The sequence below is a fragment of the Pungitius pungitius genome, chromosome 1 (genome assembly GCF_949316345.1).
Source record: "Pungitius pungitius chromosome 1, fPunPun2.1, whole genome shotgun sequence".
In the NCBI taxonomy this organism is placed as follows: Eukaryota; Metazoa; Chordata; class Actinopteri; order Perciformes; family Gasterosteidae; genus Pungitius; species Pungitius pungitius.
This window is the reverse complement of record NC_084900.1, coordinates 27,576,095-27,598,758: the sequence shown is the minus strand read 5'-3', so window position 1 is coordinate 27,598,758 and position 22,664 is coordinate 27,576,095. Positions and strand designations below refer to the sequence as shown.

Here is a 22,664-nt window from a genome sequence, read left to right as displayed (position 1 = left end):
TACAAGTCAACTAGAACACTTTTCATAAATATAACTATGGTATATAAAATTTGGAAAAATATGCATTTACATTCGTAGCAAACATTACACCGTCTCCAATGATAGAAAGAGCTCAGCTCTATGCAAAATACAGTATCATATCATAGCCTACAATTCAAGCTGTTCAAACATGAAAAGCCCTTGAAACCAAACATTTTAAACAATTGCACAATTCTGAAAGACAAATCACATCACTGCAGCACACCACCGCTCACTGTGCCTCCTTTTCAGCCAAAGATGCTTGAATTGAACATATATCTTAAAACATGAGGCCCCAAAGAAACAATTAACTGCAACGTCAAGAAAAGTAATATCATTGAAAACAAATACATTCCAACATCACAAACCCCACTAGTAACGGCTATGGTCATATTGGATGTCTTTAATTTAACAATCTGTGTTAAACTTCACTATAGATTACTTGTGCTGGGAGCCGTCTAAAGGTAGAGTAGATGCTTATTGTATACCTATTTAGACATTAGTACACTAGGAGATGATGATGATGATGATGTGCAGCGGGATTAATTTGACATAAAAGCTGTGATTTTAGTTTTACTAGCAGTAATAAGGATCACATTGAGCCTTGTGTCCAATAACAATTAACAATTAGAATGTATACTTATTGTGTATTTTGAATGAAATACAGTGTACAATTTCAGATTTCTATTCAAGCGGCACATTATGCTTTGAAATCATTGCCCGTTTTATCTCTAGCTGCATAACGTCTTGTTACAGTTACAACATGTTAGTATTACACAGATTGCCCAGAAAGCAAGCTTAGCTTCACTTCCTGCACCAAGTAACCACTAATTACACTAAGTTTAACCGTTACTTTGCAACAAAGTGCACAGTTTTTGTTTTGCCATTCTGCTTATTCATAGACGGAGCTTTGTAGAGAGGCTTTGGCTCTTTCGCAGCTCTGTTCATGGCAGTTTTTGAGGCCTGACCTACAGCTTCTGTCCTCTGCCAGTCCTTCTCCACTCTCTTAGAGGTGATGACCTCTCTCTTACTGGCTGCAAAAACGCGTTTCTCTGCAACGGCTGTTTTACTGACGCAAGGCTCTTTTTTAATATCGGTCTCGGAGTTAGCTCGAACGCGGCTTTTCCTGACCTGACCTCGGCTATTTGGGTTGGCTGCAGATTCCTGGGTTGGCTTACGGGCGTTGCCTGAAGCCTGCATGGGTCTAAGATGACTTTTTCCAGCTGGGGGGCTAACTGGGGTCTGGGTTCCTCCTCCGCCTTGTCCTCCACCCTGTCCTCCTGGGCTCCTACCTTCCGTTGAGGTTGCGCGGGTCTCGCTGCTGCTCCTCTTTGCTGGTGCTCCAGGTCTCGCTCCGCGCTCAAGCAAGGGACTGAGCCTCGAGTGCCGCTGGTAGGCGTTGGCGGAGCAGCTTCCGTTACATAACGGGTAGCGAATGTGACAGTGAGGGCAAACTGGAAAGCGGGAATGCTGTTGCTGGACTGAGGCAGGTGATGGGGGGTTGTTGACGGGGGAGAACGGGAAGGCTCGCTGGCTGTGCCGCTGCCCTTTGGGGGAGTTGAGTCGGGATGTCGGAGCCGTGTGAGGCCTCGGTTGTTGCGCAGTGGTGGCAGAGGGGAAGCTCTGAGGCCTCGTGCGGCTCCCGGGCGGACGGCTGCTCTCTGCTTGCACTGTTTGGATCTGGAGCCACTCCAGCTGCAGCAGCCTCTCCAGGTACTTCTCCAAGTGCCCCACAGGCTTGGGCCGGGGGGCACCACGGCCCTCCGTGTGAAGAAACACTGCCAGCTGTCTCAGGCTCCAAGTGTTAAATGGAGGGGGGAGAAAGTCCGGGTAACTGTAGGAGGGCTTTTCGCTCACATCTTCATCCCCCACGGCCCCATGAGGTCCAGGGAAGTCCGGCGGGAAGTCGTTAGTGTTGATGACCTCGGCCCTGAGGTTGAGGTGAGGGGGGGTGCAGGGGGTACAGGGGGAGGGCAGTACCGGCAGCCTCTCAGAATCGGACAGATCGCTGGCACTGTCTGTGTCTTCCTCCTTCTGGTTGTAGTGGCGCTGTAGCGCCTCTGGGGTGAGGGTGGGGGAGTGTGTTAGAGGGTAGGCTGGCATGTGTCGTAGCCCCGATATTGGGGAGAGCGGCAGGGAGAGGGCTCGGCGACTTTTCCCCACCCCCCCACGATTTGGCAGCAGCTCGTTGCTGCACTGTGATACACGTTGACTTTCCTGATGCTCCTCTTTCTTGTGCACAGATAAGTGTTTGCGGACTGTTTGTCTTGAATCTCCTTCTTCAGGGCTGTAAAGAGACACACACGTTTGAGGAAAAGCTAAGAGAAAGAGATTTACTGTATTCAAAGCAAAGCGTTCAGAAAGAATATTAAACCCTCACCACACATACCTGGAGACTTTGCTTGTATTGCGAGTAGAGCCAGATTTGATTCTGCCACCTTTGGGCTGTGCACCCTATACAACGTCCAAGAAATTGTGTGATTATTTCAGTCTTGGATTTTATGATACATAGCACACTGCACATGCTGCAAAATGTAGGTTGTTGGTAAAAGGAAAATCATTGTTAACAAGAAGTGTCTTTAATAATTCACTAGGATGCGTTCACTCACCTTCTGTGCGGTTGTCGCTGTGTCCTTATCCTGACCTGGTCCTGGGAGACCATTTTTCATCTGCCCCCCTGCTTTCTTCATCTTGTTACTTTTCTTTGAACTGTGAAAACATTACAGTGTGGTTTGTAAGGCTCCCCTCTATGTCCGAGTCATAACATACGAGATTTCAATTTCGTCATATTCGTGTCATTCTAAGCTCAGGGGGCTCACCTGGTTCCAGGGCCGTTGTTTTCAGTACATTTTACCCGAATCTTCTCTTTGGAGACGACGCGTTTCAGTGTCGTGGATGCTGTGCGCTCCTGCATGATGGGCCCCATGTTGCAGGTCGCCGGAGGAGATATTGTTCTGAATCCAGCACAATAAAATGATACGGCGGCTAAAGAACCAAGCCGACATCTCGGATCATGTACTCTATCCTGAGAATGAGGCTAAAAACACCCATTTTCTCAAAACTGGTGCAATGCATCATGCGTAGATGTCCAGTAGCGACAGTCGTTGTAGATTAAAGTCGATTCAATTCCTCTTGTTATCGTTGACTCGGCTATCCGTTTAATTACAATTCAGCGATTCGTTTTTAAATGGATAGCTGCTAACAGGTGTGCCTCTTTTTGAAATGTCATCCTCCTCGCCATTAAAAATGCAAGACGGTAAACCAGCGCATACGCTTTGTTTGTCCCTGCGTCCCCGTGAGATAACGTTGGGTTTGTTTACCTGAAGCTCACTGGCTCTGCCTGTGGAAGTGGCCGCCGCGGTGCATCGTGGGACTTGGAGTAAAATCATACCAGGTGCGCTTTCCAATGAGTTATGCAATCGCTCTTTGTCGGTACTACACGCTGTAAATATCGGAGACGTTAAGTGAATAAAAAGCCAACGCCGCGTTTAAGGAAAAACGTTTAAGACAACGCACACCAACCCGAGCGCTAATCTTAAAACACTCAATCTCCCACGCAACATCCGCGACGTTTTGGACCTTTAGAAGCTTCCGGTAACTGCGCGCAGTTTCGCCGATCTCTATCGATGGCGTGCTACGGCCACGCATGAGTGTTAGAGAGATACAGCTGGTTACATTTAGCTTAACCAGCTACAGATCAGGTTATGTGGCGGCGGCCAACAGCGGAGGCGGCGTGACGCCCAGAAACACGAACCTCTTTAAATGACGGATTTATCATGCAACTATAACGCCTTGAATCTGCACACGGTGAGGAGATGTTAACATCGAATTATAAGGAAACATATTAACGTAGTTGGAGTCGATGCACAATTGTACTGAGAGAGAAAAGGGGTTGGATGCGTTCTTGCACGTAGTCCCAGAGTACACGCCCACTCCGATTCCTGCCGTGACGTTTTCTGTCTTGTCATATTTACAACAACGAATGTTTCAGTCGAATATGCAGCTAAACATTTCACATTTGAGGTAAATCGATGTTACTGTGGTCATTGTGCTTTAGATAAGAATGGCATTGTTTTTTGAACATGAATGTGCCATTAGAGGACTGATAATAAACCCTGCTTCACAACTTTCTTTACAGGTAAGCCGGACACCAGTTCTCACAGAACATGGACAGCAGGTGGTTTATTGGACATGAGAGGATTCCCCCTCCGAAGGAGGAGACCTCCAGCTCTTACAGCAGCGTCCCGAGGCGTTGCATTACTATTAACCTGACTGAAATGCTTCAAGCTGACAAACCCAGTCGAGCGAAGAAACCAATTCCGATCCGCCCCCCTAGCCCCAGAGTATCTTTGCAGGGGGAGAAAGGGTTCCATCGCGGCCTCTCCTGTGAACCCACGCCTAAACCCATTATCCGACAACGATCCCGCTCTCTGCCGTCCGCTACGGAGAAAAAGAAGCAATGCCGAAATGTGGGCGTACGCTTTGTTGATTCTTTGGGCCTTGACCTGGAAAACATAAAGCTTTTCAAATCTGGCGAAGATCCATCTGTACCACATCATGTTGCCTTTAAATTGTTGATGGGTGCAGAGTTGGCAGATGGAAGGCATCTGGAGATATCCTTGCCATATTTAAAGCCGGTTTTTGCCCAACAACCTGGCGACCAGCACGGATTTGTGCATCGTCTTTTTGAGCAGAAAGTGTGTCTTGAAAGAGTCTTGTGTTTTGAACTGGGTGTCATCGGAATCACCCAAGTCCTCAATGTGGATTTTGAGAAAGATGTCATAGCTCGCTATTCATTTACAGACTGGAAGAGCTGCACAGAAACAAAGGCCTCTTGGATTTCCACCATGACCAAGACCGGGGAAAGAGGAGAGGGCCAAGTCAGTTGTGATACATTTCGTTTCCACTTGCCTGTTCCTCCATTCCTGCAGCCAGGAGCAGTGTTACAGTTTGCCATTCGATACAAAGTCTGTGGCGCTGAATACTGGGATAACAATGATGGAGAGAATTATAAGTTAGTTTGCCATAACTACAAGCTCAGCGTTCCCAAAGAATGCGAGGATAGTATGGTGCACTTTATTTAGGATGCCGACTTAAGGTAGATTCAATCTAGCATTTTAGAGCATTTTAAGTTGGTGGTCAGAAAGTCCTAAATATGCATAACTGCATTGTGACATGTACTGTTTTTCAACTAACAGAGAATTTCTTTGAATTAAGTTAAATTCAAGCTAAGCAGTCACATCTAGTATCAAAGTATGGTGAACAATACCACAAACAATAATGTACTTCTACCTTATGCCCAGTACTGTAACTACTACTTTTTTTATTTTAAATGCACTCTATAATTTTGTTTTCCTAGATTAAAAAAAATAAAAATAAAAAAAAGTGAAAAAATCCCTTTAGTATGGATGAACATAGTACGGTTTTTATACAGGTTTGATCTGTGCAGAACGATTTTGCTGTTGGATTTTATCAGACTTATCATATCGGGCACAGTGTAAATATACCTCACAGTATTTAGAGTATTTTTTAATCAAATGTTGTCAAACCAAATGCCATAACCATGCAATACATACAATTTTAATGAATCACTGATGTGCATTTTGTTTTCCAATAAAGCACAGTTCGAAATAATGTTAAGCTTGTTATTATTTGTGGCTGTGTAATTTATATCCCTATTAAATGCTGTTGTTAGCTCCAAGCAATTTCTTTTATTAGCCTTCAGTTGACAAACTACTGTGTTAGGTTTTGACCAGGCGATGTTTTGATAGATCGTTGTTTTCTGGCAGAAAGCCACGAAGTCACCGTACTGCGGACTTGTGGAAGGCATTGCGCATGCGCATTGAGGGAAAGCACCTCGCGCGCCTCGAGCGGAGTCGTGTAAAAAAGTGTCTTGGCGGTTTCTCGGCGGTTCTTCATATCGTGGTAAGTGAATATAAATTGAATTATAGCTATTCAGTGACTCCTGTACGTTAAAGTCGGACATGTATGTTAGCGAGAAAGTGCTAGCTAGCCATTTAGTTTTCAAGAAGCAATCCATTGATCCGTTAACCACCCGTTAAGTTAGCTTGAGGTAACATGAACCGAGTTTAACGTCAGCTCATTTTACATTTTGTGTACGCTGATTGTCGTTTTACAACGCACACCGACGTTATCCATGATAGGTTCACGTTACTAGTAAATAGCGTTGACATATACCGTTAAACGTGACATCGTTAGCTTATCAATGATTCACTATCGTTAGCTTAACGTTAACGTTAATTATAAAGTCAGCTAACGTTAACTTTCCTTCCGACTGAGCCGACTTCCTGTCGATGTGTGCTCCCTATTCAACACGGCATAACTAACGTTAGGTCAATAAATAACTTCATTTAAACTCACAATAGGATTAATCTTAATATATTCGCGCGCATGTAACGTTAGATAGCAGGTTGTTCGCTGTGTCGATTTAACGTTGACATCGTTGACCTTTTTACTGCAGAGCAGAGGTCAAGTGGCGGTAAAGCTGTTTCTCGGCAGGAGAAATGGCACCGAAGCATGACACTCAGGTGGGAAAAACAAACTTTGAGAGGATCTATATGTTTCCATTCCTGTCGCTCTACGTAGTCTTTCTTATTTGTTGTTGAGTGATGGAAAGTTAACTTTGATGAAACCCTTTGCCTGTGCAGCTGGAGAAAGTCCTTGATGAAGTGCTAAAGAGTAGGAACTTCAAAGCACTGGATGGGTTCTGGCAAAGGAACATAATTAAAGAGGAGCCCATAAGATGTTCCGGGCAGTTTCTCTCCAAATTGGATACGCTTGTTTGCAGGGTAAGATGTTCCCCAGTATACCAAATATGCCACGTTGCCTGGATGTGTGGATTCATTTGAACCATATATTTGTTTTTTGTATAGAGTTTGGATCAAAAGGATTCCAAGTCAGCCAGTTTGGGCCTTACTATCCTTTACAAATGTGGGAAACACATGAAACTACCTGGTGGTTGTCATGGGCTATCAGGATTAATAGGTCAAGGCCTGCTGGAAAAGATAAGTGCACACGTAATACACACAAGCAAACAGTGTGTGAGACCTTCAGCACAGTAACGTGTAGTCAGTCAGTTGTTTATTGAACCTGGTTTTGTGCACATGGTACAGTGGTTTGAGAAATGCAGGCAACTGTGGATCCAGTGTGGCCCACAGTGGGATGAGACATTGTACAATCTGTCTGAGGATTTCTTTGACGCCTTAATGGTGAGCTAATGTCCTACAGTAAAACACACCTTGTATTATTCAACAATGGACCACTGACGTCAGTGTCCATAATGTTAACATTATTCTTACCTCTTGTTACAGGTCGTTCATGAAGCATGTAAAGAGGGTATGCTCGTACATTTTCTTTTCCTTATTTGTCCTCAATATATGTGTTTTATCTTCACTAACCCCTTTTTAGGGTCCAAGTAGAGGATATGAAAATTTGTATTTCTAAACGATTAAGAAGATTTTTCAGTCATCAAACATCGTTATGTGTAGGAATAGATTCCGGGGAAAGATAATTGGCTGAGCGTTTAGCATGCTTTTTGTTGTTTATGCAGGAACAACCAAAATAATAGAGTCCTTCCTGTATCCTGTTGGCAAACTGGCAGTGGACCCCAGAGTCCACATTCTGATCCAGAAAGAGGTTTGAAATATTTTCAATGGTAACTTCTAGGGGGTTGGATCACAAACTGTGAATCATTTGTTTGTTCATATATTCATTTACAAACTATCTCCTCACAGGCAATTCGTAAATTTAACTTAATTCTGGACAAAATACCGGGAGAACTTAAGAAAGAAAGGAAGATCCTTGCATCACAGGAGGCCTCAGATATCATGTATGTCATGGAAGTTTCCTCATTATAGTATTATTCTCTTTTGTCCCCGCACTGTCTTCAACTCTTGCTTGTTCTTTGCATTTCTACAGGATGAAATTGGCTAGTCAGATATTGAAGGGTGGTGGTAAGTATCTTTTTCGATTAGTTCCATCGCGCTTCACCCAGAGCCATAAATGCACACAAGAATGTAAACACCTTTTGTTTGTGTTAGATTACGACTTGCAGACAGCCCTGATGGAGGCCTTGTGCAGAATGGCCACTGCAGACCAGAGGAAGGAGCTGGCAAATCGATGGTTCAGCATGGAGTATGTGGCCAGTGCCCTAGTCAAAATCCGTGATTCTGAATTTGAAACGGTAAAAAAAAGAGCATCACCTTTATTTGACATACGTATTATTTTGCTAGACAATTGTAATTGTAGTAACACTACATCAGGAGCTCAATTACATAAAATGTAATATTAGTTTGTGTGATTTCAGGATTGTCGCAAGTTTCTGAATTTGGTCAATGGTATGCAGGGAGACAAGAGAAGGTAAACAATAACCCTAACCTAGTGGCATCAAGACATGAAAAAACATCTGCAATTATTCCAACATAATAATATCCATAATAATTCATAATGAAATGGCAAATCAAATGTTTTTTTTCCAAAAAATAATCACACAACCTAAGCAAGATGTTTTAATTTAATGAACGAGAAAAGCCAAATCAGCCAATGATTTGAGGGAGGACATTATCTTGCTTTTGTAAAATATAGTCCAGTGTTCCTTGATGAGAAAGCAATAAAGTACCTTTCCTTAGCATTTAGAGAATTAGTCCAAATCTGATCATGGCTGCTGCTTTGCTACTTATAGGTCACTATGAACCTTTCTAAACAAAGAAAGGTAAATTTGACTGCAGTCATGGATAGGGAAACCTGGGGCCTGTAGTATTAGAAATATTTTTAAATCAAGCTTGGTTATACTCCTAGTTCTGCCTTGTTTTGTAATTCTCTGCACATAATCACTGTCCACTCTTCACTATAGAGTGTACTCCTATCCTTGTTTGGAGGTTTTTCTGGACAAGCATAAGGTCAGTATTAACACGATTTACATCTTACATCTTACAAGTTAAAAATACAGATCTTGGTGTACATATCACAGCAAATTCAAAGTAATGCCATATAGTTGATCAAGCACCCAATATCTGTTTAGTACAATTTACTATTTATAAAGTTGTTTATGTTTATTAGTAGATGTGTTAAAAGGATTTTGGTTTTGTTGTCAGCTGCTGATGCCTGCTGATGAGAAGCTTGAAGAATTTTGGATTGACTTCAACCTTGAAAGCCACAGCATCTCCTTTTACTTCTCTTTCTCTGATAGAGAAGCACATGTATGCCACAGGCATTTGTGAAAGTGAAATCAAAGTTAAAGTGCAGTAATTACATAATCCACAGAATATGTATATCTGTCACATTTCAAAATGGTTTCCTTTTTTGTGTAGGAGGGCCAGTGGGAAACTATATGTATCAATGAGCATGAAGTCCAAAGCTACACAGTGATAGGTAATCAAAACAGAGAGCAGTGTCTCCCCTACCATTATACTACCCCCATTGAACTTTATGAAGAATAAATAACATTTAACTTGAATATTGGTCCCTATGTGACAAAGAGCCTTTAGATATATTTATAAAAAGGCATTTGCTATTGTTAGGAAGCATGCATAACAAATTAACTAAGAAGACTAAACTTCAAGAAGACAACGTCTCCTTTTCAATTTACAACATATGGCCGACCATGTCTTTTAAATATTTGTGTGTTTTTTATTTCCAGAGGAGGGCAAGAGGAAGGTTTTGCAGTTACTGTTGTCAGAGATGATGGTTGTGGGTGAGATTGAAGGATTGAGTCTTACCATCCATTTCAGCTCCTCGCTGGACATCCTGCAGGCTGCCTGTACAGTCTATGGACACCGCAAAAATAAAGTAGCTTATTCCATTCTTAATGATCATTACAATGTTCAAAAGCCTTTCTTACAGTGGCATCAAAATATGCTGCGTCTTTTGTTTCTTTTAAACCAGATTTCTTCCTGTCAGAACTTTGTGGGAAAGACGGGCACATCGATAGTAAAGACTGCAGTAAGAATTACAATGAAAGACGATATCTCCCAGGTAAACAATGGCCTGTTGACATGATTTTCTCAATATGCAGTTATAATGTGTCGTGACTAATGCAAGAATGTATTGCAGTAGGGGCAGGTACTTATTTGGAAATGGGATTGGTTTATTTTTTAGACAGGCTTGGATCAAGCAGTCAGGATACAATCCTGAAGTTATGTAACTGTGATATGGCTACAGACAGTTGAATGTTGTGCCTGGGGAACACATGAGCGTGACTGCATTTGTGTGTTCATACTGCATGCCACTCTCCATGTAGGTCGTTCCAGAGAGTCAGATGTCCCTTGGTGAAAGTGAGAAAGATACTGCCCCCTACCTTTTACCTGCCCAGTCTGCTACTGCTCAGGTGAAGTAGTGTTGTACTTTATATTAGTAATATAGGAAAATATTCCATTAGTCCCAAGTAAATTAAATGGACGATATGACAGATCAATAGTTTTGTCAAATACATCACACAAAAATGGGATTATACATTATTGTTTTAGTTGTCATTTTAGTTCTAAATATTTTAAATCATGCAGGATACAAAGAATTCACAGACACTGATTTTCCATCCAGATGGTGAACCCCTGCAAGAGAAGACTTTCAGAGTCTACCACCTTCATCAGAAGCAGTGCGGGAGAAAGAGTGCATGGTGCACGTTCCTTCTCTGCTGTTGCGCCCTCAAGTGGGTGTCAGCAAAAATTGTCCAGAACTGCTGTCACTGCTGTTGAAATTTCTGAAAAAATTCAGAATGCATTCAAAACAATTTTCAGTTAAGCTTCTTTTCAGAAGAGTCCATCATCATCATCAATCAATAAATCAATTAATTTGTTGGTGCTGTATGTACTTATTAGTTTATATATGCCTAATCTCTTATTAATATGGGTTTTACAGTCCAATATACAAACCATTTTTTCACAATTTGCTTTACAAAACTGTTTTGCGGGATGTTTTTTTCAGGCCATCCAAAAATTGTTAATAACAATGCCAGATAAGCAGTGAACTGTGAACCTTTGTTCACCATTTATAATGCCATAATTATGCCTTGTAGTTGGAGAGGAAATTATTAAAATAGATCATAATAGGTCACACTTGATCAGAGAAATTGGTTAACAATATATCAAACTAAACTAACTAAGCTCTTTTTTTATTGTCCATAATGAGATTTTTTTTCCAATAAGATATCATGACTTCTGAATTCTGAATTGTTTTCTTCTTTCTCTTCTAGAGACTCCTGCCATAAGTAAAGGGAAGCCATCTCTGGAGATGGTTCGTTCATGGGATCGGCAAGATGAATTTGACCTGAGAGACCAAAGGACAACGGCTAAGACCTGCAGCAATAGCCCATCTAACAACACAATAGCAGCTGCCATGTCAGAGAAAGTATGAAATATGTTGAAATATGCATTTAAGTCCAGAATGGGACATTACCGTATTCTAACTGCGATTTCTGTCTCAGAGTGCTTCTTCTCTACAGAGCATGGCTTCCAAACAGTCCAGTAAAGATAAGGTTGGCAAACACAAAAAGGTATAGTCCCCAAATTAACATTTTTGTAATAAAATTGAGATGGTATCTGTTGTTTTGCATTTTATTCTGTATACATATATGAGAGTATGATGTGATTGAACTATGAACACAAAAAACATTGTTTTAAATCATTTTGGGTATCTACTCTCAGTAACTATTAGAATTGAATTGAATGGCTAAAGCTGTTGGTCCCAACAAGCCCTCCAGATGGCGTTCCTCTTCCAGTCTTTGGTGCAAAATATATCGTTGCATTTGTTGTCTCTGCTTTTTCTACAGAACAAACCATTGGCAGAGGCGGCAGATATGGTTCTCTCTGGATGTGGAGAAGAGAAGTCTCTGGGTATTCTAGATGTTATTGTGACTTTTGATTAGCCAGGAAACGCAGCTGCATTGTTATTCCTCAGAAAATATTGAACCCTTTGCTGATCTTTTTTTCATTCAGACTCTAGCATTGTCCCCGACACACAACCCAGACTTGAAATAAGCATGTAAGCACTTTGAAGAACCTCTGTACGGTTTTAATCTACTGCCATAGGAGTTTGTGTTTAAACAGTATATGTATAACTTAACATGTTTTTGTTGAAATTGCAGAAATATGAGCAAATTATCAGTTACTGAAATGCTCACACAGAAAATCCATTCTCTGCCAAGACCTGGTAGGCAAAGTTATGAAACTTTAAACCATATTACCAAATCCGTTTTAAAGGCATTAATCTTATTTTAAATTGTCGTTCTGTAGCGCATCATTCAAGTTTGGCACAACAGCAGGAGGCCCCGCCATCAGCACAGCTAGGGTCACCTTCAGGCTCAGGCCCAACCATCCAAAAGCAACTCCATACCGAACTCACCCAGCGCCTGCAGAAGGTCATCAGTGAAAGGAACCGCCATCCGGCATCACAGGAGCAGTTTGCACCCCGGAGCAAAAAATCATCGGTGGATATCAGAGGGGACTCTGAAAGCAGAAGCTCTGCAGCTCAGGTTCAGTGTGCTACCGGACTTTGTACCAACGAGCAGCAGACCCAGAAACGTGGCGCTGTCAAAGAAAAGAGCAAACGCCTGACGTCACCGGAGGCAGATGCTGCTGTGATGAAATATCCAGCCAAGACCTCAACGTCTAAAGCTCAGAAGAAGAAAGTACCATCCATTGTTACGGTTGGGGCTGACGGTGTCCTATCAAACAGAGAGAAGGTAGGAATTCTCTAAGGCCCAAACGTACTGAAAGGTGGATACGATTTATTTATATAATGATATACAGCAGTTAAAGGTTAAATTAGATCATGTGAAAATCACACCACCCACGGTATGGATAACGGATCACTGTTTGCTTCGGACTATAACGCCCCCAGTCCATTTGAGGTTGTACAGTGGCGTTGGATAGTGAAGCTTCTCTTTGTGAACATTTTAACTAAGCACAAATGCCGTTTAGCAGTGAGCACAAATACACACATTTCCTTTTGGAATGAAGTACCAAAGCTTCAGAATAGGCACTTAGGTTGCACGCTCTGAAAATGAAAGAACATTAGATTAGAAGTGAAAGCAGCTTGTCCCGACACTTAACTCTGTGATGCATGAACAACCATTTATAAAAATACGTTTACGTTTAAGGGTTAAGTGCGTTTGTAGCTATGGCTGATGGTGATGTATATTATGATTCTCATACCTACTGTCTATTCAGAGAGAGGCAAAGGTTGCAGGCGGCCTGGTGAAGCTCATCTCTAGTCATTATGAGGTCAGCACCCAATCCACAGCTAAAAACACTGCAGGAAAGATCCCTAAGAGCTGGATTCCTTCTCTTGTCAACAGGTACACCGATCAATGCCTGTAGGCCCACTTTATGTCGTGGTAACAAATATCTTTGCTAACATGAGTGTGTCACTTATTGTCTGTTTTTATTACAGGCCTATCTTCAACACGAGCTGGTTGTCAACTGTTAAAGTAAGTGATCACTACTTTGTATATATCAAGGAGTAACTATTTTTCTCCTACTTGATGAACTGAACATGATTAATCTGCTACAGAGAGAAGGGTCAAGAGCTGTAAGCCTAATGAAATCATACAGCAAAACCACAACTAACTACACCCAACAGAGGTACTACTGTTCATTTCAAATATTTGGTGTACATTTGGATCTTCAGTGACTTTTGTTGTCATTAATGCTTGAGTTTTCTGTTGTACAGAAAAGATATCTTTACATTCAACATTGATGCACCATCGAGTGTCATGGTAAACAATACTTATTTATATTCATTTGATACTTTGTCCGCTGTTTGTATTGAACCTAAAGACTTGGCAGTGTTTCCCCTACCATTATAACAGGGGGGCGTTATAATGAAATTATCCCCCGCCCCCCTGAAAGTTTTTTTCCACGCACAACGATTCCGCTACAACACATGTGTCCGTATATGCGCACACACGTACCAGCGTCCAGCGGTCATACATCCGAAGCATCTGCCCGACTCGACTACACCCCCCGCCCCCCTAAATCTGTAAACTTAGGGGAAACACTGTTTGGTGTGCCACTGCAGTGTGTGATGTCTGTTATATTGCTCTTTAGGGAGAGAACAAAACATTCTCTAACACGTCTGCAACCTCCAGCAGGTAGGCCTAAGAGCTGGGAAATCAGTAACCGTTATAACATAATAAGATAAGATATTCTAAGTCTAATTTCACGTTCCTTACATTGTTTGACAGTGGCATCCATGACCCACCAGCACTCCCAAGCGCATCCAAGAAAGCACAACCTGTGGCAAAAGTATACATTTTTGTATTCCAGGGTTTTAGTATAGGTATTCAAAGTTGCAGCTGGTAGAAACACTGTGTGCGTGTGTGTTTATGCTTTCCTCTAGTTTTGTAGACATACGTGTGTGCAAGCTTCCTGCTTGTGTAATGTTGGAACGCACACTTCCCAAATGATATAATAGCTTACAGCTACTATCGGGGTAATTATTATGCAGCAAGCACCAAATTGAAGTACATCAGGTGCCAGCCAATAAACTGTCATACTCCATTCTGTGTCTCTCTTTATCAATCTACATTCCTGTCTTCCACCACCTTGCCTTCTGTGTTACAGGAGAAGCGGTATGTGGAAAAGCATCTGTTCAGTGACACGGACTATAGCACCACAGATGTCAGCTGGCTGAGGGAATCGTGCCGGAAACCCAAACCTAAAGTTACCAAATACTCCAGACAGGCGCCTAACAAGCCTAGACCACAGTCGCCTCATACTTCGTGTAGGCCATTGAATTCTCACAAGCATGCTGGTCACCAACTGGAATTCCTTTTGTTCACAGTTAAGTGCGGTTATCTCAAAAATACAAAAAAGGTCTTTCCATCCATGCAGATGAATCCCCAGATCTACCCCCAGTCTCTCGAAAACCTGTAAAGGGCAGCACCAAACTCAGCAAGGTGCGGAAGTACTCTTTCTGGACGCTGTCCTTTAAGTGTGTGATGCAATATTCCAGTCAGCCACAGTGTGTCACTGTTTAATCAGAAGAGGCCAGAGGAGAAGGTGAAAGCGGAGCAGCCAAAGCAGGCGGTGAAGGCAGCACCAGATCGACCGCTTGCAGCAGGCAGAAGGCCCCAGAGAGCTGCAGCCATCGCTACCAAGAACTACATGGAGCCAGACACTGATGACAGCCTCTCAGAGTTCGAGCATCCTGCTGTTTCCAAGGCAAAATATCTCCCTGTTATTTCAAATCAAGTATAATTATTTATCCTCTTTTGAAAGCAAATTCTGTAGTTATTTTTCAAATTGTGAAAGCACCTTCCTAAGAGAAAGGGTTTGTCTTGATCACAAACGAGACAAACATATTCTGATCGCCATCTTAAACCCAAAACACATTTTTCAGTGAAAAGTATTTTGTCGAACACTATAATATTATCATTTAGCCATTTACTCCTAAACGAGTGCACGGGAGGTATCATAGACGTATGTGATGTTGTGTCTCTGCCGATGGTAAGCAGCCACACTGCTGGGATTCACTCCATGGCATCGGGAGCAATTGTCATGCACAAAATCTCAGTTGTGCTAAAGTGCTGTTGCTTAAAGACTAGAACCATTATGTCTTTGTCTCCATTATAACAGCACACCTCTGCTCATGACTTGAAGAATGCTGAGAGAACACACAAGGCTGCTCCAGTGACAAAGAAACAGGCTGCCAGCAAACAACAGACCGAAAGCTGCATGATACCTGAGAGCAACCGTCGTAGCAACCAGTCAACCTTTGGGCAGCCGCCCACTTCCAAGGTAGAGGTTATTGTCATATCTCGTGTTATAGTGATCAAGTGTTGTATTTTCTGCATGCCGCAAAGCATCTGTAAGTCTGAATAAAACTAATAATTAATTTAGCTTGTGGCCATGTATAAGGTAGCGTGTATCAAAAGATTACAACATTTCCAAAAAGGGAAGAAAGAATATATGATTATTAGACATCATTCAGAAATGTTTTTCATCATTTTTTCTATAAAATTGTGGAGGATTTGTGATTTTCAATGTGGACTTGTACATTCTGGCCTAAATTAATTAGCATGCTTGTTGATAACAGAAACACTTTGCTTTACAGAAGCAGATGCATGAAAATGTCCTTTCAGAAACTTCCAAGTTAAAGAAGAAAAAGGTTGTCCCTGCCCAAGGACAAATGAAGGATTCCTTGGCCGCCCGTCAGACCTTCTTCAGTCCTTCCCCTCCTTTGGTAGAGAGGATGAGATGTAAGACTGTAACAGCTAATACACAGTTATTTCTTTCACTTAATGCCCGTAACATATTTTTTACAGGTTTTGTTGCAAATTATTATATTGCACAATCATGTTTGGTTTTCACTTAGTGTGTTGTCACTCCAAGTTAATTCAATTTACTCAAAAGTAAATGAAGGGATCACCCATCAGAAATGATTCAAGTTAAAGTTGAGTCCTGTTGTCAAACGAAATATCCATTTAGTTTCAAAGACAATAATGAAGATTTGGTTTTGTTAGATGGGTACATAAACAAATAATATATAAAAATAAAAATTAACATTTACTTGCAAAAAAGTGTGCTTTTCTTTATATTGGTTACACTAGATAGATTTTCACTCACTTTTGTTGTGTTTTGAAACATCACATTGACCCTCTTTGCTCTGCAAATTCTTAACTATAAATTGGTATTTAGAAAAGCATGTATGTATTGACCTCCTACTCCCTCTCCAACTTTTGATGGCAGCTGCCTGAACATCTGTGCTTATTTTGGACCCTCGCAGCTGCTGAGAGGTCAGCCCCAACCTTGGGTTTGACCTCCTCCCCTCTCCTCACCCCGCGGGGATCCCCACTCCCTGCCTCCCCTGACCCACTCTACGAGGACACCCCCTCACCTATCCTGCTGCTACCCAGACCTCGCTCTACAGTCAGCGGGAAAGGAAACACCAGGCCCTGCTCTGTCCACGGTGCCGGTGGGGGAAAGCTCAGCTCATCCAGGGCTCGATCCAACCAGTTTGAACCCTCTCTCCCCTCACTGACCCCGATCAGTCCGACCTCTGCACCTGCTACTCCCACTGGACCCAGTGCAGCAGAGGTAACTTTTCAGTCGACTAATGATGTTGGTGTCAATTGCTATTCTGTGTTAAAGGTTACATTCATTCATGTATGTAAATTAGAATATCGTGCAAAAGCTCATTACTTTCAGTAATTCAACTTAAAAGGTGAAACTAATATATTATATAGACTCATTACATGCAAAGTGAGATATTTCAAGCCTTTATTTGATATAATTTTGATGATTATGGCTATATAATATATTAGTTTCACCTTTAAAGTTGAATTACTGAGTTTCACCTGTATACTACAACGTGCTACCTTTCACCACCAAAATATACTGTATACGGCATGTGGGCAGTGTAGCTGAGAAAAGGTATTACTCTGTGGTAGTAATTGCAATACACAGTAGACAATCACATCTGGGTGTCATTATTTTAAAGCTAGTTGAATACAAACAGGAGTTTTCATCAGTTTGAATGACTGGTGTGAGTTCATTAAAGTGATTCACACACCTTGGCACTACACGGCAGCCATTAAGGTCACGAAACTCAGATTACTATCACTGAAGAAGTGAATGGTGTGAATTATTAACTGTGGGTAGAGAAAGTAAAAGAGTAAAGCTTCCCTCTGTAAATGTTTCTGAGCTTTGAAGTTTAGTGACTGAATCTTAAACTGCCTAACAGTGCTTAGGGGTTTCACAAGAGGATTGAGGCAACTGTAACCATCAGTTTAGAAAACCTTCCAGGATAAATACACAACGTAATGAATGACATTCTGATTGATTCCAATGACCTATTTCACTCAACTGAGAGCAGATAATAGCTCTGCAGCACTCAATCTGTGCCTCTTAATGCGCTGTTGAAAATGGTCTTCTCATTTAGCTGTGGTTAATCTATTACAGAAATGGTGGTTACTTAACCATTAAATGAGGGGGCATATTTATTTTGTCCATATTCTGCTCATCACATTCTGCCCCACTCTGTTGCTTCGTTTGTTTCCAGATAAATCCGATCAAGCGGCGTCTATCCTCGTCACCTTGCTCTCCTGTTTCTCTGTGCACTCGGCCCCTGTTGACATCCTCGCTTCTTGAGCTGGACAAGCCGTCCATGCCCTCTCCTCCTCCGTCTCCTGAAGAGTCCGTCAACCATGGGAGCCTTTACGGCTTCAGTAAAGTGTCTTCAGTATCTTGGGTTTCATCCTCTCAGTCTTCAGTACATATTAGTAGGGTTAAGACCAGTCCCACTACCAGCCTCTCTGGGTCTTGTAAAAAGGAGGTAGGACATGGACACACTTTATGTTTCATGATTGATTGACTATAAAGGGCTGGATTGGGGAGGCGATGGATACGAGCACTGAAAGACCACTAATGAAAGTGTTTTTTCAAAAGCTTTAGCCAATCAAACAAACGACTAATGCATTACTGCCCATCCTTACAGAAAACACCGTCTTCAGACTGGGGCCGGAAGTCTAAGCCGCTCTGCTCAGGTAAAAGGCGTGTGTACAATGGATTTACCACCCTCTCCACAGATCCCTTTTACACAAAAACAATGTTGCAGATCAGTATAGGATCAAAAATGGTTAAGTAATTCAGTCATTGTGATTCTTCTTAAATTGGTCTCCTGGGTCAAATCTGCGTTGGAGGAAGCCCCTGTGTCGGATGGGTGGAACTGGGTCATGTGTTATATCTGTTCTTGTTACAGGACCCAGTCGCAAGCGCCACGCCTCGTCGTCCAGTAATTCCAACGAAGATGAAAAGGAAAGGATGAAGAAAAGCAGGATGAAACCAAGGAAGTTGTTCAAGTCCTGTAAGACACATTACTTACATTAATTAATTGACTAAATGAGCTTTCAATCCTGTCAGGAATAACATTTTCAAATGTCCTTGTGAAAGAAACCAGTGCCCCCTTGTCAGAGAAGTACATAAGTTAAACTGAAAAACAAATGTACAAATCTCATTAGTGTCACCACATTCTTTCTCAACATGAGGAATGTGTGCCGTCATTTCGTAAACCAACTACTATTTTTGTGATGCTGAACGCAATAGAGAGTCCAGTACGAAAAGATGACAATTTTTCATTGCTTTGCCTATTATGTTGGCAATGAGTCCTACACAAGAAAATAGACATATCTCCTGATCCGGACCTCATGGTCAAGCCCAGGCCTGGGGGGAGACAAGTAGTTTAGATGGAGATGAAAGCAAAGTTACTAAAGAAAGAATCTGAGAAAAATGTCAGAATGTCAAGAACAAGCCTCATGGCACAGATACTCTTTCCCCCGACTATGCATCACATTGGAACCGATCTTAAGATTAGACTCTTATTCTGCACCCTGTCCACTTAAAGTAATTGTTACACCTGGGATACATTTATTATATACTCAAAAAATATACAACTCTATACCAAAAGAAAAACATTTCTTATATTATGTTATATTATATATATATTTGCCCTGACAATAAATGGTTTTGGAAAAAACACTGTCTAAAATAAATAATAATATCTATTTGTTTAGATGTTATCTTCTCTAACGTGTCAGTGGGTCTTCCTGTCGTCCTTGGTCTCTGAAGGCGAGGTGAGCCGTGTGACGTCTTCTTCCCGAACCATGAGCTCCGGTCACTGGGAAGCCGAAGTGGGCGAGGGAGAAATGGACATTGATGAGGATTTTGAGATGCCTGAAATGTATTTGAACCCGAGTAACCTGTGCAAGCAGTTCAGCAATGAGCTGAAGAAAAAATTCCAGGTTTTTCCTTAATATATCCTCAGAACCTTTCTTCAGCACTTTTGTATCTCGTTAGTCCTTTTATTTATATTCCGGAATGACAATCACAAGTGGTGTTAAAATAATTGCCCAAGTGAACCGTTATCGGCTACATTTGTTTGTATTCAGAGCCGTAATAATATGGTGGAAGTTTACAACAAGCAGTCCTTGAAGACCATCCAACAACATGTCTCCTCCCTCAACATGCAAGTTACCAAATACAGGTCAGTTAGTGTTGTAAAGCTAGCTGTTGCATCCACTATGCATATGAGCTGACAAGTTACTAAATACATTTGCACATTATATGTTGCTTTTAACTTAGATTTTGTTAACTAAAAGAGATTAAATACCATGGATGGATGTTTTGATTACTTGTGGATGACTTGGCTAAGCAAGAATATGATTGCTCGTTGCCCACTGTGATCCTTAGAGAGAATAACTATTCATTTTAGTCGGTATACCATGTATTTATCAAAGTTTACATTGTATTTTTACTTTTTTTGTCTGTCTATATTTTAGATTTCCACTTGACTTATTAATTCCCCCTTTTTACAGGACTCAAAGGCTGGAAAAGGTTCAGAAGGTCCTCTTAGAAGAAATCCACAAACTGGAGCAGGATGACGCTGTGCTCAAAAGCATGGAGAAAGACATGATTGTATGTCACTCAATCTCTCACACTCTCACTGGGAAAAATGTGTAAAGTAATGTCATCAACCAAAACATCCCAGTGTTACTCTGTAATGACTTGGTTTCATGATGAACCAGAAGTATTTTTACACCTGTCAATGGGGCCCTTAACAGCTTTACGGCACTCCTCATCGCTTCCTCGGGTCATGTAGTCGGCACTCGCTGCGCCTCAGCCTTTGCCGGGAGTGTTCCTGGGTTCCCTCGGCAACAGGGCGGATCCGTGCGGATGTCAGTAACCCATCAGGCCCTCCTTGATCACGGACCCATTTTATTGTGTCCAATCTGTCCCACAGGAAACGCTGTCCACATGCGGTGTTTTGTTAAATGAAGGGTTCTGCTACATTTGATGCTTTCTTAATGTTGATCAGTGTTGGGTCTCTGTTCTTCCAGATGTACTGGAAAAAGCAGTCCATGGCTTTCCATTCCTACCAGGAGCAGGGAACCAAGAGGTGAAATTTATGCGTGTGTGTGTGTGTCCCTGCCATTCACTGAAAGTTTGAATAACACTTGAGTATTTGGTGGAAAGAGAATTGAAGAGCTTGGAAAATAAATTGTCAAGTGCATCCTCAAACACTACATAAGTATTATGTAGCTACTTTTCAGAGATGTAACCAGTGTTTCTTCATCTTCCTCTTGGAACTATGGGCTGTGTACCTGTTGCTTTTCATGTTTCTGACTATGTACACAACCAACACTCCAAACAGGCGAGGCGGTGTCACGTGAACGCCAAACACATTGAACTCACATTGATCTGATATTTAGCAGCCTTTTCACTGCCATTATCCAGCCAGACACTGCTGTATAAAGTAAGAGGCATTTGTCCTTTGTTATAATATAGAGCATCCAGATTAATCTACCTGCATCTCTTCCCATGCTTTAACTAGAAACCGTGCACTCAGTAGCCGGCTGCTCTATTGTGTGAATGCGACCCCCAGCCGGCTAACCGCCTACACACCAACGATCTGTGAGGCGTAGTAAACACTTCATACAAACCCGTAAACACACAACGTGCGATTAGTGCCAAAAACAGCCCTATTTTTCCACACCAATTGCGGGGTTTTAATGGTGCATCAGTGTTTTCCATTTAACCTCCCTCATAATTACATTGTTCCTTTACTTTGAGCTGTGTGACTCTCCGTTGCATTCCTTCCAGATACGAGGCCTTGAAGAACACCCTCCAGAGCAACGTGTGTCACAGTGTGGAGTACGAGGAGAACATTTTCACATCCCAGGTGTGATGCAGCTTATATCTGACATGTGCTTCACTGTCGTGTTGGCTTCTAATTTGCTCATTTATAAAAATAGTTAAATAGCACACGGTACCTCTGTCTGATTTTCCACTGAGGTGCATTACCAACATTTGGCTCCTCTTATTGTCTGATGTGTCTACCTGTCCCGTTTGTCCTGTCTCATATATTGCATGTTCCCACCCCTAAAACGCCGCTTCTCGCCCTGCTCTGCTCAGATGTGCATGATACGAAACGACATGAAGTCAGTCCAGGACCGACTCCTCAGCGAGATGGTTAGTAGACAGGACACAGGACACTCTTCAGCACGGATCAGAACAAACGGGCTGGCTTCCCCTTTGTGTCATTCACTCATTTCACAGCCTGTATAGAACACGCAGCCTTGACAGAATTTATGACTCAGTTCATTTTAAGACGCGTCTTTTTTGACGTTCTTTTTGTTGTTGTTGCTATTTTGCAGCAAGAAGGGGAGCTCCAGAGTGTGAAGAGAAGCCTGCATGCTTTGTTTTTCCCCTGATGGAGACTTTTGAGCTGAGCAAAGTCCCGCCCAAGGATCGCTACAATACAAACAAGGTTGTGTGTTTCTCCACATGATGTATACGTTAGTGTGTACTTCCACTGTGCTGGTTTCATTTCAGAGGGTTTGCACTACTGATTGCTTCAATTGTACTTGGAAGTGTTTGGTTTATTCTGAAGTGGATGTGTTGTTGCCTTATGTTTGATATTATTAGAAATGTCATGTTTTCTTATATTAATTATTTGATGACATTTTTTTAGTGTTCATTGAAAGTAAGCACAGGTAATAGGCTGTTTGGCTCTGTGACATTTTTAATACAAATTGTATACTAGTAAAGTATGGAAAATTGCCAATTCATTAAACAATGAAATTGTTAAATCTACCAATTGTTTTTAAATAGGTCTTCAATCTGATTCTTAAT

At 41.8% G+C, this 22,664-nt stretch overlaps 3 protein-coding genes across 5 annotated transcripts; 2 read left to right on the top strand and 1 right to left on the bottom strand.

Moving 5' to 3' along the window:
• Nucleotides 1-645: 645 nt before the first annotated feature.
• Nucleotides 646-3,476, bottom strand: fam217ba (family with sequence similarity 217 member Ba). Of its 2 annotated transcripts, XM_037481064.2 has the most exons (5): nucleotides 3,339-3,476; nucleotides 2,838-2,972; nucleotides 2,628-2,727; nucleotides 2,408-2,472; nucleotides 646-2,305 (listed from the first exon to the last, which is right to left on the bottom strand). In XM_037481064.2, the coding sequence occupies exons 2-5, from the start codon at nucleotides 2,942-2,944 to the stop codon at nucleotides 868-870; spliced, it is 1,710 nt and encodes a 569-aa protein (XP_037336961.2). In that variant the 5' UTR covers nucleotides 2,945-2,972; nucleotides 3,339-3,476; the 3' UTR covers nucleotides 646-867. The 2 variants fall into 2 exon arrangements, with proteins under 2 accessions (XP_037336961.2, XP_037336960.2); XM_037481063.2 differs by lacking the exon at nucleotides 3,339-3,476 and having other exon boundaries at nucleotides 2,838-3,332.
• Nucleotides 3,477-3,693: 217 nt separating this feature from the next.
• Nucleotides 3,694-5,860, top strand: ppp1r3da (protein phosphatase 1, regulatory subunit 3Da). Of its 2 annotated transcripts, none has more exons than XM_037481078.2 (2): nucleotides 3,694-3,825; nucleotides 4,157-5,857. In XM_037481078.2, exon 2 carries the CDS (start codon nucleotides 4,185-4,187, stop codon nucleotides 5,100-5,102), a length of 918 nt encoding a protein of 305 aa, XP_037336975.2. In that variant the 5' UTR covers nucleotides 3,694-3,825; nucleotides 4,157-4,184; the 3' UTR covers nucleotides 5,103-5,857. The 2 variants fall into 2 exon arrangements, with proteins under 2 accessions (XP_037336975.2, XP_037336976.2); XM_037481079.2 differs by lacking the exon at nucleotides 3,694-3,825 and adding an exon at nucleotides 3,854-4,041 and having other exon boundaries at nucleotides 4,157-5,860.
• A 572-nt stretch (nucleotides 5,861-6,432) lies between these two features.
• On the top strand, nucleotides 6,433-22,555 carry sycp2 (synaptonemal complex protein 2). The gene is made up of 45 exons (XM_037481054.2): nucleotides 6,433-6,566; nucleotides 6,687-6,827; nucleotides 6,912-7,043; nucleotides 7,143-7,247; nucleotides 7,350-7,374; nucleotides 7,589-7,674; nucleotides 7,773-7,867; nucleotides 7,957-7,991; nucleotides 8,079-8,221; nucleotides 8,345-8,397; nucleotides 8,891-8,936; nucleotides 9,132-9,236; nucleotides 9,348-9,408; nucleotides 9,677-9,825; nucleotides 9,937-10,011; nucleotides 10,277-10,363; nucleotides 10,576-10,684; nucleotides 11,228-11,382; nucleotides 11,459-11,527; nucleotides 11,804-11,867; nucleotides 11,970-12,015; nucleotides 12,119-12,183; nucleotides 12,267-12,715; nucleotides 13,203-13,330; nucleotides 13,426-13,462; nucleotides 13,546-13,616; nucleotides 13,705-13,750; nucleotides 14,082-14,125; nucleotides 14,219-14,279; nucleotides 14,598-14,757; nucleotides 14,868-14,932; nucleotides 15,018-15,197; nucleotides 15,612-15,773; nucleotides 16,090-16,234; nucleotides 16,762-17,072; nucleotides 18,037-18,309; nucleotides 18,472-18,520; nucleotides 18,736-18,840; nucleotides 19,602-19,774; nucleotides 19,922-20,016; nucleotides 20,348-20,447; nucleotides 20,870-20,928; nucleotides 21,633-21,711; nucleotides 21,945-22,001; nucleotides 22,187-22,555. Exons 1-45 carry the CDS (start codon nucleotides 6,543-6,545, stop codon nucleotides 22,241-22,243), a joined length of 4,776 nt encoding a protein of 1,591 aa, XP_037336951.2. The 5' UTR covers nucleotides 6,433-6,542; the 3' UTR covers nucleotides 22,244-22,555.
• The last annotated feature ends 109 nt before the right edge of the window (nucleotides 22,556-22,664 follow it).